Here is a 27,482-nt window from a genome sequence, read left to right on the forward strand (position 1 = left end):
CAGCCCCTCAAGTGCTTTGAAACCTTTCCTCCCGGCTCCATCACTGCCTGTTTAAGAAAAACCTCAAAGCTTGATTTCTTCCCTCAAATCACTTACTCTGAAAAAGAGCTCAACGTTTTTGGGAGCACAGATGAAAAAACACGGAGATAAAAGTCTGAAGCTTCTGAAGAGGTTAGACCTGGGCCCCTTTGCTGTTATCTAAGTAAGGGTACAGGCACACAAACAACTCATTGCAGAGACACAGCGGAGTACAAATCTGCAGTGACTCACGCACACTGAAGGAACTGCCACGTGCTCAGTTCTGCCCTATAGCAAAACACAAGTTTACCCATCAATGTGAGAAGCACAAACCAGCATTTATTTCAGTTTGCACAGCCATCCCTGCAGCTTCACCACCTAAATAACTGCACAAGAAAACTCCTCTTCTGGAAAATACTGTTGTCCTGTCAGCGGTCACGCTGTGTTTCTGGGATGCTGCTTCCCTTCACCTGCAAATCCTCTGCTGTCCTTAACTTCTTCCAAAAGTGAATAAACAGCCCACAGACTTCTCACAGCCTGCAACAAGCAGGCCAGGGTCCCAGTACAATTGCCAGTCAGGTGTGTACGGTCCCCAGTTCCCCTATTCAATCAATCAAATATAAGTTTTGTAACTCCCCTCTTCAGTATGCTCAAGTGCCTTCCCAATTCAACCACAAAGCCAAAATTCCCATCAGTTGCTCAGAAGACTCATGGGAGAAGTTTCTAAAAGTAGCCAAGCCTTCAGCCACTACTGCCTAGCATGAGTCTAACATCTAGGTTCTCCCTTTAGTCAACATGGAGAAGGATGCACTTAATTTAAACAAACATGAATTGCTCTCCAGATTTGTCTCTCTCTGTCCTCTGATGGCAGATATTGCCTGAACATCTATCTTAGGCAATGAGTCTGGTGCTAAATGAGTGGGAGGCCACTTGTGAGATCTTCCAAAATCTTTTCCCCCCACCCTGAGTAAAAGAGCATGAACTAGCCTCAACAATTTTGCATCAGCCTCAAGGAACTGAACTCTGAGGGCAAACAAAGTTGCAGACCTTGCACATGGGCTAATCCTTTCTCATAAATCAATCACAAGGCCATGGTTCCACCACATCCTGAAGAGCTGCAGCCCCCCTTTTTATTTTTGCCAGCTCCCTCAGCACCTAAAATTCAGACTGACATGTCCTAAACTCTTCCTCCTAACACACCTCACAGCACAGGTACATCATCTTCCCAATGACACATCTCAGGTGGTGATTAGAAAAGGAGCAGCAAGATACAGAAAGGCTTGTTTTTGAAGCAAGGAAAGGAAATCAGAGACTGATGAAAAAGATTAAGCCTTGATACACATGTTTGCATGGCAGAAGGCCCTTGAACCACATGACTGGCCTCATTTCCTAGCTTCAGTGAGATTAGCACTTGTGCTGCATGCCTAAATTCAGATAAGAGGCCCACAGAGTGCCTGGGGAGTACTTCTTACTCCAGGCCATCAGGTCCCCAAAGCAGTATTAGATCCTGGCCAAGATCCCAACAAAGGAAAAGGAATCTTGAGTGGAAACACCAAAAATGAGAGAGGGAGAACCAACCATGAGGTGGACAGAAGTGTACTTTCAAGCCCACCTGGCACATTGCTGAAGCTGACAAGATTATTTTTTAGCAGCTGCAGAGCTCTGGATACATGGCTGTCAATAATGCTCACGATGGCAGGAGCAGAGACACATCCCAGCTGCTCTGCTGCGAGCTGAGATGTCCCAGTGCAGAGACAGCAGCCCCACGTGCTGCTGCACCAGTGTCCCATCCAGCTCCCCCATCACAGGGCTGTGTCACACAGGTGGAAAAGGGGAGGAACATTCCTTCACCTCTCTACTCAAACCACAGGACACAACAGGTCCAAGGTGCCAGAGCAGCAAGTCTAATATCAACACTGCTTCAAACCCATCCATTTCACACATAAATGGAGAGAACAGAGATGCTAACAAACCACTGCCAAAAAGGAGCCACTCAATCTAATGAGTCAATTAAAAATTCATAACTGAATGAAAGAAAAAAAGAAGTTTGGTTCTGGTTCTGAGAAAATGAGAACAATAACTCTCATTTAGCTCTTGTGTACCTTTTCTTGCACACATTGTCTGGAGAAACAAAGCCAACTTGAAAATCCAGGACCTGCAGCTGAGAGCTAAAATAGCAGGAAAAAAGAAAAGACATGTGCTCTGTCCTGCCCTGCACAGAGAAGCCCATTTCCCTGGTAGGACTTCAGGGTCCAACAGGGCTGAAGTCAGCACTGGTTCACAAGAGTGGGAGCCAGAGGGAAGGCTCTTTGTAAGGGCCTGTTGTCTACAGGAAGCACTCTGGAAAATTCAGTTTCTGTCAGAGTTTGTCTAAACCACAGAAAACACCTTACACAGATGCACACATTCAAAAGCCAAGTGACCCTAAGTCATCTCTCAAGTGAATTTTCAGAAATGAATTAAGCCGAACCAAATTAGGGCCCAAAATCCTGAGCGCAAGCATCCATGAAGGGGCATAATGTGATTTAACTAATCCACTAAAAGTTACTTTAGATTCATTTTCTTGAGTATCTCTGACACATGTAAGCCCCGAAGCCAATGTCCTCAAAGCATTACTAGTAGGTGTCTACAGAGTCCCAGATTTTACAAGCATATACCTGTGGCAAGGGCAGGTCAGAGCAAAAGCGAACCAGTCCAGCCTTGGCTGGTCACCAAAGCAGCTGCTGAGCTGTGGTTACAACCAGGAGCGTCCTGGCATCCCAAACCCCGGGAGAGCAGTGGAGGAGCTCCCCGCTGTCCAGCCATAGGATATGCTTTTGCCTGCATCCCCCTCCTGAAGAACTTGACCCCACTCCATGGCTAACACAGGTACTCTCACTTGATCCAGTGCCTCTCCTGTAAGGACCCAGCTCACAGGTTTCCACAGGGAAAACAGCTCCCTGGCAGAGCAACCCAGAATCCAACTCTGACTGCTGCAACCTCACCCTGCCCACAGGCGCTTTTTTCAGCGGGTGTTGGTTTCAATGGGCTTCACTCCCTCAGGTGACCTTACAGCAGCAGTGCTGACTCAGTCTTGTTTAAACTGAAGTGGGAACTGCAAATCCGGACACCTGAAGCAAATCATGGAACTACAAAAGAATAGAAGAGTATTTAGGCATCTACTTCCGTGCTGCTCATGGACATCAGGTGGGAAAGCAGGCAGCTAAATAAGCACCTGCACCCATACTGTGGGACTTCACCCGGGAGAGTGGCTGCTCTTTTGAAGAGCAGAAGCCAAGGCCACACAAGCTGGAAGCAGAAAGCACAACCCAGAAGGGAGCTACTGTGATTTAAATCACACCTTGGCTCCTTTCACACTGGGTTCCCTGTGTCAACAACACCTGAACCGGCAACGCCCTCACCGGCTTGCACGGCTGGGTAACTTCCAAGTGGTTTCCAAGCTGCAGGCTCACAGACATCTCCCCTCCAAGAAAAGCAAGCCTGCTTGCTGTCTGTGGGCTTAAATTTGCTAGAGGGGTGTCTCTGCTGCAAAGGAGCTCTTTTAGGGGTCCTTCAGCCAAAGAGTTTGATGGAAGCTATTTGACTGCTGTTAGCCGAGTTAGACGCTTCAAATACAAATACAACCCTGTTGTGAGGTATGAAAAGCAAAGCTGAAGCTTGGAAAGGTCAAATCAGCTAGTCAGAGGTGCTGTGGAATTACTCCAGATTTTAAAGAACCTCTTTCTGATTTTTCTAACACAGACCAAAAAAAAAAACCAACCCAACCACCAAAACAACTTCCCCACAGTCATCTACGAATAGCTCAATCTGATCAGTGTGCTGGTTTCAGGCTGCATTCAGCATTGCCCTCTGTTAAGAACCTGAAGACGACCATCTCTCCTGTTCCCTTTACGCGCCACTCCTTATCGCTCCTCTCTTCCCCGCTCCACTATTTCACCACCTTTAGCACACAGAGCTCTCTCCTCTGTGGCTTGTGCCATTTGATGCAGACTCCCTACTCCTCTTCCTCTGCGTAAACCAGTTTCACATCTGCCTTTCTTTCAGCCATGGCTTCAAACGTCCCTCTGCCTGGCTATGCTGCCGGGTGTCTCGTTTTTGTAAGGGCCTTACTACCAGAGAAAGCTCGGTACGTCCTGGATCTCTATACCATGATTCCCTGCAATTCATACCACTGTGCCACCTGCTCTCTGCTCCTATTCTCCTCCACAGTTTTTTTTTTCCCCCGACAGCCATGCAGACTCCCACTGCACATGGGGGGTCCAATGGTTTGTGCCGCGCTCCAGCTGGGAGACACCCCGTTGCCCCAGACAGCTTACCCACGAGGTTCATCTTGGCGCTGTAGCTCCCGAAGTACCTCTCGTCGGTGTTGGGCGTGTGGCACTCGTACTCCCCGGCGTCGCGGTCCTGCAGCTCCGTGATGTGCAGCAGGACGGCGTCCCCCTGCACCCGCTCCACGTAGATCCCGCGGCCGCGCACGCGCTGGGTGTAGATGGCGTAGGGGAACGAGGGGTCGACGGTGCTGACGATCTGCACCTCCCGCTCGGGGGCCGAGGGCAGGTAGATGGACCACTGGAAGTTCTGCTCCGCCGGGCCCTGGTAGCCGCTCACCTTGCACCACAGCGTGACGTGGGACCCCTCCGTGCGGTACAGGGGTCCCTGCTGCACGGTCACTTGCCGCTGGGCCAGTGCCATGCCTGTGGGAGGAGAGGAGCCCAGCGTTACTTCCCGACAAGCAATCCCTGCACCTCACCCGGATATACCCGTCCTACCCCTTCCACGGCAAGCCCTCACACCCCATTTACAGCTGGCACGTCAGGCTCAGGCACAGCACCCCCAGCTTTCCTGCTGACCCAACGGAAATGTTTTTTAAAACGCCCCATGAAAGCAGCAGTGTTGAGGTAACATAAACCCCTTGTTGGGTAGCGTTAAGAATCCACGCATGAAAGTGCACTGCACTGTGCAGCAACAAACCAGAAGCTCCAGGCGACAGGTCTTTGTTTTCAGGACTGCTTTTACTTTTTAACTCAAGCACGCTGTGATTCCAGGCACAGGTTGCTGCCAGAGGGCATGAAGAGGTGTTAAGGGCAGCCACGGAGCTGCTGCTTGAGGCTACTCTGTTCAGCAGTGACTCCCTCATCTCCTGGCACAGCCCAACCAGGATTACCTTCTACCAGCAGAGAGGCCCACCTGCAAGCCAGGAGGCCACACTCCCTCTCCTTCGGCGCCTGGGCCACCCAACTGCAATGCCCCAAGCACCTGCCCTCCCTCCATCAGCAAACCTGCCAGAGGCTTCAGCTGGTACAAAATCCCATTCTTTTTCCCGCAGACCCAGCACACCTCCTCCAGTCTCTGCTACGCTTGTAAAGGCACACAGAGAAATACCAGGTCTCCAGCACTGCCTTTCCGAGTCCATTTGAAAGGTGCGTATTTAGTACACAACAAAACCAATTAAAGTAGATGGAGGGAGTGGGCACTGTTACACTCAGGCTTTACCGCCCCTGGCTGCTGAAGCCGAGACCCGGCGCAGTGCGTTGTACACACCCCGACGTGTGCAGCACCAAACAAAGACAACCCCGCGGCACGGTGACTGCCATCCACTGTATTTTTACACAGATTATGGATGGCTGGCCCCTGGGCTCATGGCACATTACCAGCACAGCCCTCCAGGGGCCGGATAAATTACAGCAATCTATCTTGTTTGTTGCTACATCAAAGGCTCGAGGTCTGGAGACCACGGTGGGTGTTCATCGGTTATTGAGTTACCAGCAGCATGCACACATGGCAAGGCCAATCATCCTGGCTTCTGTGACTGCTTGCTTGCCATCATAAAACAGCAATAAGCCGATTTAAAGCAGGTCCTGCATAATCACGTTTGCAAATTTCATCCTCTCTGTGTGTATGTTGGGGGTTCCCCGCCCCCCCCCCCCCCCCCCCCGTCCAATTTTCAACAACAATGTTCAAGCACAGAGAAGAATTTAACCTTTCAAAAACTGGCATCTTGCAGGTGAAGAGGCAGCCTTGCATCTGGGGATTATTGATTGAATCCCACCCTCTGGACAGGGATGTCCAGATATGAAGTTTTCCTCCACAGCCAGCCTGGACTGGAGCCAGGAGAGATGGTTCTTAGCAGCTTAAAACAAATTGTGAAAAATGGGTTCAGCACATCCATCAGGGCATGCAGCTGAACAGATGGAGTGCAATTCAAACTATTAACTTGGGCTCAGCTTGCTGCTGCTCCAAATTATGTTTCTTTTTACTCTTTATGAAATAATATGATTTAAAGGGAGGACCAGGGAAAGCTAGCACGTTTGAAACAAACAGGGAGAGGAACAACAGAGGCAAACACTCCCCCACTGTTTGCTGTACCAATGCCTTCATCCTGAGGAAAGATACCACCAGAGACAACTAACACATCTAAGTGCAGACAGCCTCTTCTCTCACTCCATAAAGGCCAAAGGACAAAGCAAATACTGCAGCCTTTGAAGTAAACTGTTTTTAAAGCAGCAGGAAGGGTAAGATCTTTATTACACACTTAAAGACAGCTCATAATCCAATTTTTGTATTCACATGTAGCCTTGCTACAGCATGCAGATAACCCCACATGCAACGACACAATAAAAATTGCACCACAAATCTAACATGCAGCGGTAGGAATTAAAAGTTGCACACACGACACTCATCCAGGTATTTGCCAGCTAAGTGCATGACCTTGTTGTGCAATCTTTTAACACAGCGCTGGATTTTTTCAATGGGAATTCTTTGAGGAGCTTTCCAGCTATCCAGTTGAAAAACATCATTTTATCAGACTGGCACTTCCAGAGCTCATTGGCAATATCACAACCTCAGAGACCCACAGCACAGATCTCTGTGCCCTAATGGAGGCAACCTGTTGGTAGATGTCAAATCCCACCACTCCCATGGCCAGCACTAACATGCGCTTCCTTTCTTCCCTTGCCAGTTGTTTCTGGGACCTTGACTGTTAACCCTAAAACCTGGAGTCCTCCTCCAGGTTTAGAAGAGACATTCCTCCTCTCCTATTCCCTCTTGCTGCACCTTCCTAATCCAACCAAAAGTGAGAAAGTTAAGAGCCAAAGAGTTCCTTTATTCCCATTCTGGCTCCAGGAACCCAGGCAGCTGAGGGGACAGAAGAAGACAGCGCAGGAAAAACTCCTGCCTAGCTCCAGTGCTGATAGAAGACAAAACAGCCAGAGTTTTGTCACAACTTGCAGCAAGTTGCTGTCCCAGAAGTGAGACAGATGCAAAGGCTGAGCAGTTGGAGGAACAGGCTGGATCTCCAGAGGGGCAAGGAGCAGCACATCCACAGTTCTGCTCCCTGTGCCTGGCTGCAAACTCCTGCTCCAACACAGCTGGGCACAAATGCTTTTCAGCACTTAAAAGAACTCCACAGCGCAGAGGCAAAGATACTTCTCCAACAAACTATTTTAATCAAGAAAGGGAAAGACAAAAACAATCAGCCTGAGGCAGACATCCAGCACTACAAGTTTTCTCCTCAAACAGTTGCCTTTTGTATGATGTTTGGCATTTTTCAAGCCCTGGGAATTGCTATATCCACGAACACACTGTAATCCAGAGAAGAACTGCATTTCTTAGCAAGCAAGCATTCTGGTTAACAAAAAATAACGTGCCTGAGATCCCACTTTAAACTCTTATCTTTCCCTCTTGAAGTGAGAGAAGAGCTCACTGGAGGAGGAGCTGTGCACTCCACACTTTCCGTAGGACGCCCAGGAGGCAGTTATGGTGGCATTTGGCTGGTACCATGCTGGCACAGCTGGCTTTTAATTGCAAATCCAACATGATTTACTGACAACGCAAGGGCTGATATGGAGGAGGTAGCGAGCCAAGCACTACTTTAAAATTAATAAGAAATTATAGATTTGTGCGCCTGTTTTTTTCCAAAAGACAGCAAATCTCATGAGATAAGGAGGAAGTGTTCCCTGATCCTTATCCCCTACAGATGAGGGCTATTGTTGCCAGCCTTTTGAGCTAAGAGTAAGCCAAACAACAGTCAGGCAGCTCTTAACACTTCCGCTGGCTTACCCATCTCCCAAGCCCCGTCTGGAGTCAGGAGGTGCATGGGGGATAAGAGGAGACAGCAGTGGCAAGATGTGGGTGATTAGACTCAAGGTCAGGAAACAAGGGACAGTGCAGGACCCAGGAAGCTGCAGATGCCTGGTCCCTGCACCTCCCCTGTGCCAACCCGCCCAGCAGGCTCCAGGGCCACAGCAAATGTCACGGGAAGCAGCTCTGAAAAGCAGGGGAAAGGCAAGTCAGAGTCACACAGTCATTCGAGTCTCCCTTGTCATATCACAGCCAGGACTCAAATGCCTCTCCATTCAACCTCTGGGCAAGAAAGAAGCATCAGGCATCCCTGACAGCCAGGCATCTCACCCAGGAGTGCTGCAGCTCAGCTTCTGAGCACACAGTGTCTCTGCAAAATCTGTACCCTCACAGCAACCTCAGATAACTATGGCGAGATCTGACCTTTCCATATGCAGAGCTCAGGTTTTCCACATGCAATTGGTCATTTCAGGTGCCTGATCTGAAGCAGTTTGAAGAAGCCGCATTTCAGAAAGTGCCAAACATTTACCCTTTGGGAAGGAGGTGGACTTTCAGGTCCCTTTCAGAAGGAGAAGCATGTGAAACTGTACCTGAGAACATTGATTCAAGGCTTATTGCAAGATAAGTGTAATGAAAGAAAGGATGGCTGAGCACACAGAAACTCTGCAACAGCATCAACACATCAAAAGAATAAATAAAAACTCATGACAGGATTATGAGGAACCTCTTATGCAAACAGTTTCCCCATCTCAGAACAGTGTAGGTTATGTCTTCACCACATCCAAAGGCACTACAGCAGTTGCATCAAAGTATCTTACATATCAATAATTATTGCCACTAGTCATTTAATCTAAAGGAAAAACTTGAGCTCTTAGGAGTATTATCCTGGGTCTAATCACTAGGAGCAACTAAAAAAATCTTTATATTTTTCCATATCTTCCATAAGTGTAGGGCTGACAGTGCTGAACAACAAATGGATTATGTAGCTGCAGTTCTACAGCAGTTTTCCTTCACTTAGAAGCTCTAAAGCAGTATTTGTCAACAACTGACAATACTAATCCTAAATTTCCTTTAAAAATTAATTTGTGCCTTTGAACACAGTTATTAGACAGAAGATACTTCCAAAGAGATCCCTTTCCCCCGCACAAATGCACAGCACACATCTGGGTTTTGTTGTCAATATTGTTTGTTCCATTCACAGGTGCTCTCGAGAATGTGTCAAGAGAAGAGCAACAATGCTGACAAACACCAGGGAATGGCTTCTATGTCAGAAATAATGGAGCCTGGAAAACAAGATGACTTGAAGGGGATCTGGTAAAGGTTTACACAAATATGTATTCCATGGAAAGGACGGTCAAAAAATCAACCATTTACCATCTCTTCTAGTTTAAAAATCGAGGGCGTCAATCGAAACCGGTCAGATCCAGCTTTATAACAAATGTGGCAGCTCTTGCAGCTGCACATAGCATATCTGTGGACGTCCTTGCCAAAGGATGCCGTGGATGTGGAAAGCTGACACAGGTTGAAATACGGGTGAGAAAAATACTTTAAAGAGGGCTACTAAATAGTCAAGTCACACTGGGTTTGCGAGGCTTCCAAAACAAGCCAGCGTTGCACAGCTGCCTGCCTACAGCTTTTTGAGGTGTGATACTGAGCTAGGTGGAGGACTTAGTCTGAACTGGCACAGCTGTCCTCATGCCCCTTCACAACCCATGCCATCGCAGGCTATGCTCTTCAACCACATGGGTCACATCTGGTCTGCAGACTGTGCACTGGCTGTACTACAACAGAAGCTAAAAAATGGCACCATTCCAGCTTTTCCTCTAGAAGCGTGGCTATCTCTGCTCTGAGCACGGCCAACTGAAGTGGCTCCCTCCACACACTCTGAGCCCTGACGCGGGAGCTTGTGCCCCTACGCAGGGAAGGGAAGGGGAGCGTGCATAAATCCTATTTGGCTACGACAAATCAGCATCTGCAGCAGACCACAGGACCTGGCAGAAAGTCCCCCAGTAATGAAGACAATTCAGACTCAAGTGCTAAAGAGCAGTCTTATCTCCTTGAGCTTGAGAGATGCTCTGGGCACGCAGAGCCCCAGAGCAGGTGCCACGGCCAAGTGCACCACGGGCTGCGGCAACTGCTGCCCTCCTGCCTCCGAGCTGCGGTAGCCCCTGTGCTGGCTGCCCTCACAAAGGGACGGGGCACACTCGGTTACCCCCAGCCCACCACGCAGGTCTCCCCTCGACTCGCTCCTCCTCAGTGCTTCCACTCCCCCACCCCAAAACAGGAGCATCCAGCCCTGCGCAGGCCTTCACTTCCAGTGAATCGCTCGGGGATAATTAACGCGCTCCAAGCTCATATTCCATCTTAATTCAGATTAATTTTTCAGTCTCCCTCACACACGAGGCCTCCCAGGGGACCGCCCTTCTTCTCTCCTTTCTGTCACCCACAGAGGAAGCAGCTGGCTCTTGCCAAAGCCATCCCATTATACTTAGTCCCTGATACCATTACTTAGTCCCGGCTTTTTCTCTGGACTTCACAGTGGGGCTGATACCCACAAAACACTAACTCGTTTCAAGAAGGCTCTTCCAAGCTCACAATTGTCCAGCCACTGAGAACATTTTCCCCAAGCAGCCATCACCTTTTTTTCATGGGTTGAAGACCAATATAATCTCTGAGGCAGACTCCGTCCCAACAGGCAACACCAGAACAGAGACAATCTTCTAGCAACACACACCTGCTATTCTGTGAAGTCTCCTCTTAAGGTGCACAAATAAAAATTAGGTTCAAGCTTAATTTTTGCATAAATGAGTCACAGCAGGGACAATCTCTGTACACTGCAACCTGCTGCCAGATGGAAAAAAACAATGCTATCAGAAGAAAACATGTAGGAGCCCTCCCCCTATTTCTGTAAAGCCTCATTCTGGGAAAATCTAGTATTTTGCTTGGTGTATTTTTTTGTCATGCCAGCTGAGTTCAGTGTACTGAAAGCCTGGCTGGAGCCACCTGCAGAACAACTCTGTCCCCATCCTCCAGCCTTTTGCTTTGATGTTTAAATCATGCAGCCAAGGGTGCCTGATCCCCTGTCCTCCTCCACTCCTGCCACCATCCCACCACTCCCAGCACATGGACCATCCTTCCTGAACCAACTCTAAAAGCAATTCACTCCTCATTCTAATTCCTCCCACTGCTAAGCCAACTAAGGGTGGCTAAGTGGAGAGGTCAGCCAGGGTCAATTTATACAATAATTGGTATGGAAATACCACAATCAGTGGGGAGATATCAAAGCACGGGCAAACGAGACAGGAGCCGCCAATGAAGCTCTTTGTTCTTCCAACACAACCGCTTTCACTCACCTCTGCTCGCTGCTCTGTCTCACAGCAGCTCGCTTCCACAGCAGATGTTTACTGCCTTTTAAGAAAAATGTTTTCAATAAATGTGAAAGAGGTGACATTTCTTTTAATCACCACAGATTGTTGTGGCCTCTGCCGAGCTTCCCAAGTTCTGACTGTAAAAGAGGTCTTGTACCTCTGCTATAATTATGCATCCAGTCAGACATCCAACCCCTTCGCCAAGATCAGAGCCATTTTATATCCTTTGGTTCTTCTCAGATCTGGTCCTTTTATTGACAGAAGACTTCCTTACTTTCCCCAGTGTGGCACTGGTATTCTACAGTGTGAAATGTGATCTACCCTTGTGATTTTTTCCCCCACTTTTTTTAAGCAAAGCACATACTATATGGATGTCACATTCCCCTAACTGCTCCTTCTCTGTGTCTACAATTAGGTATGTTAAAATATGCTAGTTTTAACACCACCGTAGAACGGCACATTCTTAAGTCACACAGATCATCTGTATTACTACAACCTTTAAACTTCTAAAAATGCTGAAAGGATGAAGGAATAATTCATTATCTACGCTGGACACTGAGAAGACAAGATTCAGGTTGGTCATGGGAGCTAGCTACATGTTCAAATTCCCAGGAGCAAGGAAAGTGAGGCACCAGAGAGACTACTTTGTGAGACTGAGGTCTCTCTCACTACAGCTTCCTCTGACAGACATTTACTTTCCTCCTCTGATAGACATTTACTTTTTTCAAGGACAACAAAGGCAGAACCTGCCCCAGGGGATGCACGACAGGAGATCTCCCTGCTCTCACAGTTCTATCCTTCTCCATCATCCCATCAGAAAGTAGATTTAAAGTTACTTTGCTGCACTGAAGTCTGAAACTACTCTTTAATCTAGTACAGCTTTACTTTGAAAAGTCACAGAGCTAAGCCTCCAGAAGCCAGCCAGCCACTCCTGTGGTCAGAAGAAAGAGCGATACCCTCTAATTTTGTATTAACAAAAGGAAGGAGGATGGCTGGGCACACAGGTCCTCAAGCTCTGGAGCTCATGGTGCTCACCCTTCTTACTTCACATGGACTTTGAAGCAGCTGGTGGAACAAGGTGTACGCGACACAGAAGGTGAATAACAACACATGCTGATGTAAAAGGGACAGACTGAGCTGGCTGCCCTGCTGGTTCAGATCCATAATGGGAAATGATTGTTGGAGGCTCAAATATCTTTGTGCAACACACTCACTGTTTATTAGTTTTACTGTTTTCCTGCAAAGATCCTGAGAGGAAACAAAAAAAAAGTCCCTAATAATCTGCAATTCTTGTATTCACCAAAGGCAAGACCAGTTTTTGACCAACCTCATACAAGGGCAGAGAGCTCCAGCACCACTACAGGCTCTTTTCTGTACTTAAAGTAGAGCCCATCCCACGAACCTATTTAATCAACTATTTCTCTTCCCCCAAGGTCAGAACAGAAGTTTTGCAGCCCTTTTCCAACTCAGATCAGCATGTTCTTCGCATACTATACCACCGTTACCCTGATCATTATGGGAAAAATACACAAGCAGAAGCTCCCTGGCAGATTATACTTATATTGGGAATATGCAGGCAGGAAGTGTTGGATTGCCCACGCAGTACTTTTAACTTGCACTGCTCCTCGTGTCTTATCCTCAGGAGTTTATTCTTGCTTACAGCCCACTGAATACATGTCCCAGTGACTTATATCACTATGGCTGGTTCCAGGTCTGGTTAAGCGCTACAATACACAGCAGCATTTACAGCGGTCTGCTGGAATGCCCAAGGCAATGCCTACTTTTATATTTTCCAATGAAAAGCAGTGATGGTTTCATTACTGCCTCCCCAGCCTGAGCTTTGAAGCTGTAACCACAATACTCACTGTAAGATTTAGTGTAGACCTGCACGAAAAGTGAAGTCTCCTAAGATTCCTACATGTCGGGTTTTTTTTCTTCTGTTCTTTTAGCTCTTACAACACATGTAAGGACACACCATTTACCTTGGTGGCCCTAACACTGCTCCCAGATCTCTGAAAGATTCAGCATTGCCATGCTAGTACCAAAGCTATGGAGCATCAACACACATTTCAGAGGGCTGAACTTTTAGCTGGTATGCGTTCCCAGCCTATCAAGAGAAAGAGGTGAAATGGAATTGTTCAAGCAACAAAGCTAGGCAGGAAATTTCTGACATAGTTCATTATGCCCTGCAGCCCCTGTATTTCTTTTTATTATCCTTCTTTAGTCTTCAAGTCCTACATGTTCAACATCCAGGGTCACTCTAAGAACTGTCAAACATTATTCCCTGTGCGATCACTCACTCTCGGACAATAAGAAACTTCATTTTGTTTCACAGTCAATAACGTTTTAATGTCACTTCTTTTTTCGTTTTCCTGCATGCTCTGCAATCCCTCCCAATATTAAACAACAGAATGTCCCTATTATTGCTGTAATTCAGCTCATAACATCCCAGATGCTTAAAATACTCTCCCAGGAGAAAAGAGTGCAGAGTCATAAATCTCACCTTCACATTATCCTTGCCAAAAGGAAACAGCATTTACTACCCAGCCTCTCATTAAAGGAATTCCCTCTCTTTCATGAAGAGATCTACTTCTGATCCATGGAGAGCCTGGTTCCTTCTCTCAAATTTATTTTTCCTAAAGAAAAACAAAGCTTCTTGCTCTCATCATTTGAAACAGAGGGAGGAAGGGCAGATACACAAGTGCCTTCCTTCATCTCCAAAGTGAAACTGCCTCCAGTCTTTTGGCCCATTTTCCATACTCCCAGAAGATGCTTAATTTGGCTTCTGTCCCACTCCCTTGCTCTGAGTGACTCCAAAGATTTTCCCTTACTTTGGTATGGATGACATTTAGGAGTTCAGTACCCTTATTGTCTCTCAGACCTTTACTTGCATACTTGTTCTTCCGGGCAGGGCCAGAGCATCTCCTTTTCAACCTCCAAATCAGCAGCCACAGGCAGCCATTTATTAATTGCTTAACCCCAAATCGATTGCCTTCTACAGAGAGAAACTTAACAATGATCTATTAAATATTGACAGGTTGGAAGAGCTGATGACAAACAGCCTGCTGCACATCCCAACCCACCCCCCCCGCCTCCCAAAGCACAGCATTCCTCCAGCACTCCAGCTCTGTCTTTAGGGATGGGTCTGCACTTGCTCCTGTCCTCCTTTGGAGCACACAGTTCTGTAGGAATGGCAGTGCAAGAAGTTATGAAGTGTAATATCCAGAAACGAATGCAGCCAAGAGCAATCTCTCACGCTTCCTTCTGGCTTGCTGAAGAAACATTTTCGCCCCTCAGCCATGGCCATTAGCATGAGAGAACATTCAATTTGCAAGGCAAAGCTGCCATCTTGTACTTCTCCTTCAGCAGAATGAGCTTTCAGGTAAACAGCGAATTGACTTATCCCCAAGGTCAAGCATATTGGCTAAAAGCTTTCATTTCTCCAAAATAATTTTCCCACCCCACCACAAAGGATCACGAGAATATGAAGCACAGCCGTACAACAGCAGACAGTTTCCATTTCCTTCCCACAAATTTTTCCTGTTTTCTTCCCTGCTCACTAAGCAGCAGTAAGACGATGCCTCTCAAAACCTTTGTGATTCAGTCAGACAGCATCCCCTGAAAGACAGACACAGATCCAGGAAGATTCTTCAGCTGCCTCTTACTACTAATTAAGATGTTAGAACTCCTCGTCTCCTTACACTGTAATTTATTAGTTTGACATGCTACAGAGACTACCAGCAGTTGTCACCAAATTACCAAGGCTCTCATTTCAAATGGGAGGACAGGTGCTTTCTAGTATTTGGAAAAAAAAGGATGCAGAGGCATTTATGTTACTGTTGCTTCCAGTCTGGATGGGAGAAAGGTACAATCATTCCCTCTAAGCACATTCATAACACAATACTACTACCAATGAATAAGAAGGACAATCAGATGTGATTCTCCTCCCTGAGGAGGAACAAGTCCATGCACCAGGAGGAACTGACCAGCTGAAAAGCACAGGAGAACACTTTTTACATTAAACAAACAAAAAACAACCCACAGTTGTGAGGGTTCCCCAAAGAGGTTGTGGAATCTCCATCCCTGGAGGTATTCAAAAGCCATCTGTACATGATCCTGAGCAACCTGCTCCAGGTAGTCCTTCTTGAGCAGGGCACTTGGACCAGATGGCCTCCAGAGGTCCCTCCCAATCCCAACCCTCCTGTAAAGGTCACTCCAACAGGACTGCATTCACTGCTGCTATAGGCCATGAGTTATTTAGCTCGCCACAAAACACCTACTCAGAGCAGCCTCGCTGTGCCAGATCCCCTACAGAGAAAACAGTGGCAAAAACACCCTCAGTCCCAGGAGATTCCGTTTAAAAATGTGGTTTCACAGTGCAGTTAAGCTAATCTAGGTACCAGCTGCCTTGGGAAAAAAAGCTGTCTTGCTTTCCCACTCACTTTATTGCTAGCAACACACCCACCTCCCTCCCCATGCCTGACCCCCATACGAGCTGAAAAAAGAATGACCCAAGGAAAGAGTTATTTGTTTTCACTAAGACAGCAGGAACACTTTTTTTTTCCTTTGGGAGATGGGGGTAAACAACCCTTTTCATCAGCAGCTGGAGTATTTCACTAGCTCAGCTGTACTATGAAACGGCACCTTCAGACAGGCAAAAAATGGGTCAGGAGAGGCCAGGGAAGAGATGAGAGCAAGGCAGCTTGTGAGGAAGTGCCAAGGTCTCTCTCTGCTGGGAGACCCTGATGGCAGGTCTCTAACAAGCCTTGTGGCAAGGCAGCAGGTGAAGCAGTGCTGCAGGTTACTCCCAATCACACAGAGGAAAAATAAAAGGGCTCCAAGCCACCACTTTTAGCAAACAACCATAAGAGCAGGAGACTTAATGAAGCCTGGCTTCCTACGCCTTCAGGAGGGAGGCTGTCTCCGAGACTAATGATTTGACTGCAAGCTTCAGCTGGAGCTTCTCCTACAGCTGGCACAGTCATTTGGAGGCACTGCTAAAGCCCTTGAAGAAAAGGGTCCCCCTCAGTCCCCTGCTGACCCCCTGACTCAGCTACTTATTGTTCACAAGACTTGCAGGAACTCGTTTATTTTCAAGCTCTCTACGCCTGTCAAATTTGACTAAAATTGGCCAAAGGGCTTCCAGGTTATCCAGAAAGGGACAGCAGAGGCAGCACCATCAGATAAGTCGTCTTCCTCTGAGAACCCAGCCTGAGGAAACACAAGGAGAGGCAGAGGCTGGGAATCAAAAACCACACAGAGGGAAGAAGCACTAAAAAAGACAAGGTAGAACAAGGGTAAGAAGGGCTTTAAAAGGGAAGACAAGCATATTGCATTTGGCACAGCAGAGGAGGAGGAACTAATTTGAGAGTTCAGGGGAACCGGCAGACAATAAAAAAACCTGAATGAATTTCAGAGGCAGAGATGGATAGGAAATGCTGCAGCTTACACTTCTTAAGCAGAAAGACACAGGGGCATGTACATGCATATAGGTAAGCACCAGAGACAGAGGTTAAGATTTTGATTTGAACAGAAATACCACCTTGTAGTATCAGCAGAGAGAGGCCAGTCCAACTTTTATGAGTGGATAAAATTACCAAGAGGGAGGGACTGTAGGAAGAGGTGGAGAACATCACAGAATAGGCCCCTTATAGCCTCAAAAACCCCAAACCCTGAAGCTGGGCAGGGTATACTCATGAAAAACATATGAAAACCTCTGTCAGAGAGGTAGAAGGTGGCAAAGACAACACGACTTGGAGGAAATCATTCCAGGAAGAGACCAAAACTGGTTATCACACGGGCAATTGCCAAGTCGAGGAAGGTAATGCTGGATAACGACTGAGATGTAGAGCAGTGGGGGCTATTAAGAACACCCTTGCAAAGTAAATCACAGAGACAGACTAAATTGGCAGAGAGCTGGGAGGCAAAAGCTCCAGACAGAGAATCCCATGGGGCTTGTGGAGGACAGAGCAGCTGCTGAGGAGGAGGGGATAAAGCAGCTTTGCATTGAGGGAGAGAGGATATGAGCAGCAAAACAAATGACAGAGACAAGGGAAAATGACCTGGGACCCTTAAGACAAGCAAAAAGGTTAGAAATTCTACCTTTGTAAAAAGCGTGGAGAAAGAAGCCGGACTGAGCAAACACACTGGTAAAGGCAGGCCCTTAATTTGTATGCCAGTTCTCTTTGTAAAGTTGCTATGGTTTGAGGAGCAAACTCGAAGGTGGACAAGGGGCTACCCAGGCTTGGGGGGAAGTATTCAGTAAAGCAGGAGAAGTTATAGTGTTTATGAGGGACAAGGCAGAGGGAAGGAGCCGCGCTCTGTCTGAGACAGGGAGGTCAGCATCGTCAGAGGACTCATGCTGGCCCCATGCCATTGCAGGACAGCAGGAGCAGAAGCAGCAGATGGTGGAGCCAGGAGATGGGAGAGAGGGTGTAAAAAGTGCCCCAGGGGTGGGGGCAGATGCCACTGCGTCAGCAGTGTGAACAGCTATGGGGCAGAAATGCTGACAAAAGAAGAGGGGCGGGGCGAAATCCAAGTCCAGGGTGCACAAGAAAGGTCGCACCAGGGAAGGAGGAAAGCAGAAAGATCCTGAAGGGGAAGAGTGGTGCTGGCTGAAAACCAAGACACACAAAAGGCTGGCTGGCAAGCCAGGTTCCTTGTTATAGTATGAGACATCTAGGCACAGGGAGGAATGACCCTGGACTAACCCAGAGCATCTGCTGAACAAAAGGGGCCCCAGTCTTCGGCACCGAGACAAGAGCTACACACAAGAGATGTGATGGAGAAAGGGACACGACTACAAGTCTCACTTGATGTATGGAGTCTGGAAAAAGCTGCAAGTTGGATTTTTTCAGGATTACAGAAGCAGCTCAGCAACACCACACCTCAGGCACAAGTCCAAACGCTCTCCTGCCTCCCAGAGCAGCACATCTCGGCATCCATGTGATGAGATGGGGCAGCACAGCCCAAGAGATGCTCCAAAGGTGATATGCCCTGACTTCAGCAAGACCAGACTTGCCTCTTTGTAGGTCTGTGAGTTTATCTGAAGGTCTGGAAGAAAGCAGAGCCTCAGTTTGTAGACAAGACTATGTGTCTGAGGGTGACTAAACAGCATTTGTCACTAAACAAAAAATCTTTCCTCCTCAGCTGAGAAAAGGAGAGGTGGGGATGAGGTAAATCCTTCCTCTGCTGATACACCACACTGAGCATCCTCCTGCCTACACTCCCTGATGAGCAGATGTATACAGAAGTTTTCATCTTCAGCTACTTACTTAGCAGAGCCTAGTCTCCTCTGATCAGGGAGTTAAGGAAAGGCTTACATAGCTACCAGGGAGGGAGGGTTTTATTTATCTGATTCCAACATGCCCAAGTTATCAGACTCTAGAGGAATTCAATTAATGAGAATAAAACTCTTGTTTGATGCAAGTCTGGAAGGGTGGTGTGTTTTTTTCTTTTTTCTGTAAATAGCTGCACCCCAGAGATTTTTACACTGATTATAAGCCTTAACAGCGACCGACTGATCCAAGTTTAACAGATACAGCAGCCACACCAAAATGCCACACACGCTCCAGATCTGTCGGGGACTGACAGAGCCGGAGGAGACCAGCACAAAGACAGGGAGAAGGGAGGGAGAGGGATGCAGGACCAGGAAGCTGGAACACCACGTCCAAAGGAGCTGCTGAGGCCTTTCCCCCTCCTCAGCTCACTGCAGTGGGCTGCAAGTGGTGAGGGTTGACGCTGGTTGTTTCTAAGCACCCACGAGCACAGTTCTGTGAGCACCTGCCTGCAGCAGCTGTGAAATGCCACCTCCTGACATGGAGGCAGAATTAAAGCTTGTAAGGCAAGGCATGGGCACCACAGGCACTTGGCTGCTCCTGGGAAATGCTCCACAGCACACAAAAGCCATCCCCCATGCCCAAGCCATGTCTGTCCCTGGCTGAGGAGGTGTCCCCGTGCCCACACAGCCAGTCCTTGGGGAACCTGGCACTTGCTCCTGCAACCACAGCATCCCTTGGGTCTGCCACGAGGAGGGAGGATGACCCCCGGGGGCAGCGGGGGTGAGGGGACCATGGCACACACAGTCTCAGATTCCCATCTCAGGCCAGGTCACTCCAGGTAAGGCGCCAAGTTGTCACCACCTGGGACAGAGCTCCCTCCCTTTCTGGCAGGCTCTGTCCTCGCTGGCTCTGCCAGGGCCAGGCCCTCTCACCCACTGCCACCCAGTGAAGTGGCATGAATGGGGCACAACCCATCTCCCAAGGGGCTCTGGAGAGCCCAGGGGTTGACCCCAACACATTAAGCATGGCAATGGATCACATCTGGGCCCAGCCTGGCCTCTGGCACTGTGGAAGAGGGTGAAAGAAGGAATTCTGACAGCAGTATAAGCTTTGGAGAATTTTACTCAGATAATCTTCTCCTAAGGTTGGCCAGCTGGCTCTAAAGGGAACAGACGGAGGAACATTACAAATCACTGAACCGATGGGAACCAAACACAGGGCACAAAACTCTTCTCATACAATCTTTTTTTTTTTTAAATCCTGCCATGAAGATAAGCACAGCTCCCAACACCCGCTCCCAGGCGGTGCTAGTCCTAAGAGATTCACCCAATGTTTATTCAATGCACATTTCTCTAAAACCCCCATGGTATATCCAGCCAGGAAACCGAACAAACATCCATAATTTCCTCTGACACCTCCTAGCTATGCTGTTCTGACAAAAACAACCAGAGCCATCCAGTACCATTGCGTGCCAAAAAAAAACCCAAACAAAAAGACCCAGTTTCCTTACTAAACCCCTTCAACACAGCAAGCCAGCAAAAGGGAGGAATCACAAGCTGAACCACCCAGAATCCATCAGCTGACTAGGACAGCACCAATAATCCCTCCTGGCTGTATACTTAGGAAAGACATGTAGGTGTTTCCACAGTCTACTTACGCAGAAACCTCAGGAACTCTTCCCTTTCTTCCCTAAGGGAGATTCAAGACATTTGAGGTTTAACAGCTGCAACAAACAGTCTCCTCTTACCAGAGAAAATATTCAGGAACAAGATAACAAGAGACACAGTTACTGCAACAGGATGAAAACATGGAAAAAGCCTCTGGGGTCTAAGTGCTGCCCTAATGACTGCAGACTGCTACTCAGAAAATCTGAATTCAAGTATACAGCTCTCATCACCACTGCAGATCAAATAGGAATGGCAAGATGCAAATCTTGCTGCCTGCAAGAGAGGTAATCTAAGACACCATTTGTGAGCAACCTGCTAGCAATGCCACAGTCCCTGCAAACACAAAGAAATAAAAAGCTGCAAATGCCCTTGATCTTGCATTCATTCCCCAGTAGATTACTGTGCTGAACCCAAACATCACGACTTTTATGTCTGGGGGAGTTGAGGGCACAGTCCTTATTACACTTGAAACGGCAAATATATTCTCTATTCAAATTTGATTGCAGACATGTGAGATGGGTTAAAAAGATGGCTTAGAAGGGAAATAATTCCAGCTATTCTCCTTTAAAATAGTTTTAAGAGCAGTATCTTACTTATTTCACAGCCAAGAGGTAAAGCAATTCTACAAAGCCAACTCAAAATTAGCAGATATATTTTCCCTGTACACTAGAAAAGAATGCAGATGCTAAACCCATTATATAGACAGCAAAGTGTCATCAGAGCAAAGAAGGCAAAAATAGCTAACTTATCAGTAAGATGACTAAGCAAATGGATTTTCAAAAATATGCTTTCAAATATGACACCCTTTTCTTAGAGCTGCACACATCCGTTTAGCTTTGTTAATTTCTCAATTCTTTCTTTTGATAATTTATTTTTGGCCTCCCGCTAGCATACTTCCCCAGAAGCCTCACTTCACCCTACCCACACTCAAGATTCGCATCCACATACGGAGGATGATTTGGAAAACGATGCTGATCACCCCAGTAACTACGAAGAATCTCTACTGCAGCACTTTTAGGATCATGTACATGCATTTCTTTTACATCTGTCCATCCACTAGAAAACTGAATTCCTGCTGTCTCCCACCACCCCCACCTATCTCAGGGGTCTTCATGGCTCCGGTGGTATCTTCCAGGACTGATGAACCCTCCCTTCTCACCTGACCCTTCCATCATTTTTGCAGATAAGAAATGACCCACCTCTTTTCTAGGCCTCCACCTGTGCCAGAAGAGGAGGCTACATATTGGCACCTCATGAACTGCAGTGGTTAGAAGAAGGAGAGCAGCAGAGCCAGATACTGCTCCTGCAGCCACGGTGGGAGCCACATCCCCCAGCACCCCTCCCTCCCACATGTGCTGCCAGGAGCCAAGCTGCTGGCCATGCTCCATGCTTCCTCTTTGACCAACACCCACGTTCCTCTATAAGGAGAATTACCCTTTCCTCAGATTACATCTCTTCAGGAAAAATCTCAGCTGGCATGCAGACAAACTGCATTCGCTGGTAATCTACATCTCTGAGGTAACAGCAGTAGTTGGTGCTTGGCCAAGCCTCCCAAGTCATTCCTCTGCCATGCCAAAGCCCCACGTATGGCTGCCCTCCAGCTTCTCCTCACAGAGGGATGGGTACCTGCTGGCACCCTAAACAGGGTGATTAAACATTGGAATGGGCTGCCCAGGGCGGTGGTGGAGTTATCGCCCCTGAAGGCGTTCAAGTGCCAGTGGAAGTGGCACTGAGTGCCACGGTCTCGTTGGCAAGGCGGTGTTCGGTCAAAGTTGGACTCAATGATCTCAGAGGTCTTTTCCAACATAACTGAATCTGAGGCAGATCCTGCTGCCTGACCCATCCCCTGCCAGGAACCCAGTCCTCCTCCTCCAGGAGCCCAGCACAAAGCCCTGGGCTCCCCTTCCCAGCAAGTGGGCTTCCAAGGCTCAAGCCCATTACACTGAGATCATCAGGATGCTTTTAGTAACGTATCCCACTGGATCTGCTGGAGCAGCTATTAGGCATCTGACACACAGCAAATCTTTCCTCACGCTCTCCCCTCCCATTCCTACATCCTCCCTCAAAACAAGCCAGCCAAAAAAACCCCAGGGGGACAGACAGAGCTTTGTGATCCAATGGAGAGCCAGAAGAAGGGTGGTACAAGCTTAACATGGGCATGCTTCCAAGAAGAGGTAACAAACCTCTCCGAGCTCAGCCTCTTGCCTGCCCTACACCAACACACAGCTCAGGGCAGCCTCAGACAGCTCTTCCCACTGTGCCAGAAGGAAACAAATCTCCTTCCCATCACATATTTGCTGCCCTGCAAAGGCTAAAAAAAATCAAATAAAAAAAAAGAAAAAAAAATCAAATCAGCCCAAGCACCAGGGCCAGGAACAAATCCAAATAACCACTGCAGGAAGTGCTGTCCTTCCTTCATTTGGTGGTCACCGGGCAGTGAAGGTCCCCTGCCAAGCTCCCTGAGAGCACCCAAGCTAAAGCAAACCTAGGGCACCCCCATGTGCATAGCAACTGGAAGCATTCACCCTTTAATTTTGAAAAATTATTCCATTTAAAAGGTAAATGGGATCCTGCAGGCACAACTGGAAAATTCAAGAGGAGTGGATGAGGCATAAAGGCAGCAGAAACTAGGAAAGGAAAAATAAAAACCAGGCATCTCAGGCAGGACTTAAACACATGCAAGAATCAAGACAGGGTCCCTCTACGCTCTAATGACGACAGCAGTACCTGAGAGATCACCTCCAAACACACCTCTCCTCACATCTAGGCAAGGGGAAGGAGGTGGGAGTAAAAGCGATGTGAAATGAGAAGAAGGTGTTTTGGTATCTACTTATGAAGATGAGGAGGTAGATTTACACCTTTTCTGTAGCCCTTCAGACTCCAGACAACCTCTGCCCCTGTGCAGTACAGGTATCTGAGGCCGAACTCTGATCCCTACTCACAAGCACCTGAAGCTGATCCTGTTCAAGTCAGCCTTATTTACAGCAGAAAGGAGTAAGTGCTTGGTGACTCCAAGCATTTGGCAGCTACACACTCTAGATTAGATTTAACTGCCAACTAGCTCATGGCATGGGACTGATTAGACATAACAGCTCCTTACATGCCAGTGACCCATAGATTAACTGTGCTGCTGTAACACTGAGGGCTGGAATGAATCACAGCAGCTCCAAATTACACTCACGTGGGCCGTGCCCCACGAGGTGGCAAGGAGAGCCTGGTCCCATTCACACAGGATAAGCGAGAGAGCTTGTGCGGGTAAGTAACATGGTAGAGCTCGAAGTAAAAAAAAAAATAAATCAATTTTCCTTCTTTTCCTAACACCAGGAGTGAAATCAATCAAGGCACAACAATCTCTTCCATCCTACATTTTCTTCCACGTGTAAGAAAAAAGCAGCCTGTTTGCTTAAAACAGCAAGCAAGACCTCAGCCCTAGCACTGCATATTTCCTCACAAGAAAATCCCATGACACCTTTTAAGCCACTCTCTCTACTTCAAGAAGCTGAGAACAGAGCCGGAGTGACTTGCCCACAATTATATCACAAGCCAGAAGAAAGCACTGGAATTTGCATGCTGTGACTCCTGCTGTAGGCGCCGGATAACACTGCAGGCACAAAGGTCAAACCCTTCAGCAGGAGCTCTTAAGATATTGTCTGCAGGCCACAAGCAGTCAGCAGAAAGCCGAGGGATGGCACAATGCCAGCCCAGTTCCTCTTGGTATCCATGTCCTTCATGGCAAAAGCGCCTTAGCACCTGGCAGGGCAGTTAAACAGTCACGCCCTGCAAGACAGAGCAAACATCCCTCCTCTGTAATGGGATTAGACAGAGGGGTATGGGAACCTCCAGGAGAGGAAAGCAGTGCTCAACAGCATGTTCAGGAGGTGGAGGAAGCTGAGGACCAAGGACTGTATGAGAGGGGAGGGAGCAGAAAGCCCTGAGTCAGGGAGATGGGATGAAACAACTCAGTGAGAGGGGGCAGAGTACCTCAAAAGAGATAAACGCATTCAGATAACTGCTTAGAAGGGAATAAATATTAGTAAGTACTATAATTACCTCGAAAGCTTCACAAAGCTGTAAGAAGAAACACATCTTTAAGAAAGGCTGGCGCACACACTTCTTGGGAAGCTCCTATTTCAAGCTATCAAAAAGGAACCAACAAGGCCTGACACCCAGGTTGGTAATTTCAGCTTGGCAGCCAGCCAGAGCCCTTTGGCTAGATCCTAGGTACTGGGTAACTTGAGTTAATAAGTGCCAGATTCCAGCAGTATGATTTTGCAGAGTATCGAGCTTCTGGATGACTTCTGGCAACAAACAACTGCCTTCCCCTCTTGCCTTATACTTAAGATCCAGCTTCCCTTTCAGAGAGATTTGGAGGAACCTGGGCAGACTCCTGTGTTGATGACGATGATGCTGAATGAAGACAGAAAGACTAATGCAAGGAGACAAAATCTCAGTTTATCTAAGCAGTCGAATCTCGATAACCTTGCTGTCATGAGAGATCAGAGCCCTTTCTTCCCAAAGAAGCAAACGAAAACTTTTTTGCTATTTTGGGGTTTCATATCTCATCTTCAACCCCCTGTTTCTCTAAAGGCTTCAGAAACCATCCATTTCACACAGCAGCCTGGGTCAGTGCTGAGCTCCTCTCAAACACAGAAGAGATATTCAGCTCTACAGAGTCTGTCAAAAAACTTATCTACCTCAACCCCATGCTCCCATCTCCCTTTGACAAGCTTATCAACTTCCATACAAAGCCCAAAAGCCATTAAAGGTGACAGTGGGCCTCAGCCAGACTGAGGGGGATGCAATGGGGGTGGGGAACAATCACCAAGGAAGCAAATAAAAAGAAAAAAAAAATCCAAAACCTCAGATGCATCACCATTCTCTGCTATTCCCCCTGTAATTGCAATGACTCCAGAGGGGAAGATATTTGCCTGGAAACAAAACTACCAGCTTTTGTGAGCAGAGTAGGGAACACTAGGCAAATTACACCAATTCCAAACTCACACCACTAGTTAAAATAACCCCAAAACTTAGCAGTGCCACATCTATCAAAAATTACCTCCAATCGTGTCAGACCCTGATGAGCTGTTTTGCAAGGGACAGAGAAACAATATCCAGAACACCAAACCAGACAAATGGCACGAGTGTCATGTTGCTGGTGCTAATGGCTGTGCAGCTGCCCCATGTGCTGGCCTGCAGAATATGCTCTGGATCCCAATGGAGTCAATCAACATTGTCACTGGGAACTGCACAGGAATCTCCTTATCCCTGCACTTCAGCAGGAGCCTCATCCCTTCCTGACTGGCAAAGTCTTAAGTCTGCCAAGATCAGAAGAGACAGGAGAAGCACTAGCTGATTTTGCAAGTCCCAGATGGAATCAGTATCTTGGTAAGAAAGAAATCAGCCGAGAGGAGCAGTAAGTACACTGCTCAGGAACAAGACAACAAACAGGGACAGATCCCCACTATCTCTTTCCATCGTACTTGGGAGTCTTTGATGCTGTAAAAGCTATGGACATGGTGCAAGGCCCAGCATTCAGCAAGACTCATCCTCTAAAGCCTGTTCTCCGCTTTCCAGTCATTTGGTTTCCCCCACCTTCCTCCTTCTCCCACTGCTTTCCCTTGGCTCATCTTTTGGAGCAGAGAAGGCTCCACGGAGACCTCACTGCAGCCTTTCAGTACTCCAAGGGGGCTTATGAAAAAAAAATGGAAAACAACTTTATACACAGCCAGACAAGTGATAGGACAAGAGGGAACAGTTTTAAACCAAAAAAGGGGAGTTTTAGACTAGATGTTAGGAGGAAATTCTCTACTCACAGGGTGGTGAGGCACTGGAACAGGTTGCCCAGAGAAGTTATGGATGTCTTGTCCTTGGAAGTGCTCAAGGTCAGGTTGGATAGGGGTCTGAGCAACCTCGTCTAGTGGGTGGCATCCCAGCCCACGGCGGGGGGTGTTGGAACTAGATGATCTTTAAGGTCCCTTCCAACCCAAACCATTCTATGTGTCCGTAATCTTTTCTCCACTCCTCCACTTACCAGTGCACCAGCTCTTCCTTCCTTCCCTGTGGACCATCACCCAAAAAGAGCTGGAAACGGACCTGGAAACACCAGGGAACCACCAACAGTGGAGTAAAATCAGAAAGAAGCTGCCATAGGAGGGTACAAGCAGTGGCTTCAGCCTGAAACTACAGATTAAACACTAAGCAGGACACAGCAGCAGCCTCTGTCAGGAATTGGTAATAGTTAAGAAAGTGGCTGGGGTCAAACATTGGACTCACCTCACCCCTTCAGCAGGGCTGAGCAACTGGTGGCACATCCTGGACTCAGTACTGAGGCCCTGGGGCATGGAGCACACACACCCCAGCAAACTGGGGTAACCCAGCTAGAGGAATTCACCATGTCCTCCAGCCACCTGCCTCCCTAGCACCCTTAGGCCCCCACAGCCATCTGCAAGACCACACGAAAAATGGACCTACTTTCATAGCAGGCACACCCCTCCAGTCCCTTTATGCATTTATGCATTAACTCAAGTTAGCTTTGAGATCAAGCAAATTCCTCCAACTGGTCCTCATGTGAGAACCTGGCCTGTACCCTCCCCTCCCTGCCACGCTGGGCAGGAACCAGGCTGGCACACCTCCTTTCAGGAGCAGCCCTGCTTTTTGGCATTTGTGCAAGTACTGTGCAGCAGTGATTCGAGTCCTGAGTGTCCAAGCACTTCCCCTTTTCAAGAAAAGCTTCCCATTACTTAGCTGAGATGGTCTGGCTTTGTGCTAGTGTTCAATTACTTACTGAAATGTGACTGTAGAAGCAGCTAGAAAGACAAGATTTCCTCTCGTCTCATTGTCATTTCCTAATTAAACCTAACAAGAAAAAGCTCATTAACTTGTATCATTTGAAATGTTCTTAGTACACTGATGGAGACAGGGTGAGCAACAGGTTAGAGCTGGAAATAACACATATGCACACAAACATCCTAGACCCACCAAAGCCAGCTGCAGACCCAATTTCTTTGCCTTGCAATGTGTCAAACCCCACTTTGTGAGGATAGACTCCATTTTAGCTCTTCCACAGCCGA

The 27,482-nt window shown here is 47.7% G+C and overlaps 1 protein-coding gene across 2 annotated transcripts in view; it reads right to left on the reverse strand.

The window, feature by feature from the left end:
- Nucleotides 1-27,482, reverse strand: part of IGSF3 (immunoglobulin superfamily member 3) — a 94,744-nt gene that overhangs the window by 62,260 nt on the left and 5,002 nt on the right. For both annotated transcript variants that reach the window (XM_064643404.1, XM_064643399.1), the window contains exon 2: nt 4,335-4,712. In XM_064643404.1, the coding sequence (XP_064499474.1) occupies nt 4,335-4,712 (378 nt within the window). The remainder of the gene's footprint in view (nt 1-4,334; nt 4,713-27,482) is intronic.

This window comes from Pseudopipra pipra, chromosome 2 (genome assembly GCF_036250125.1).
Source record: "Pseudopipra pipra isolate bDixPip1 chromosome 2, bDixPip1.hap1, whole genome shotgun sequence".
Taxonomy (NCBI): Eukaryota; Metazoa; Chordata; class Aves; order Passeriformes; family Pipridae; genus Pseudopipra; species Pseudopipra pipra.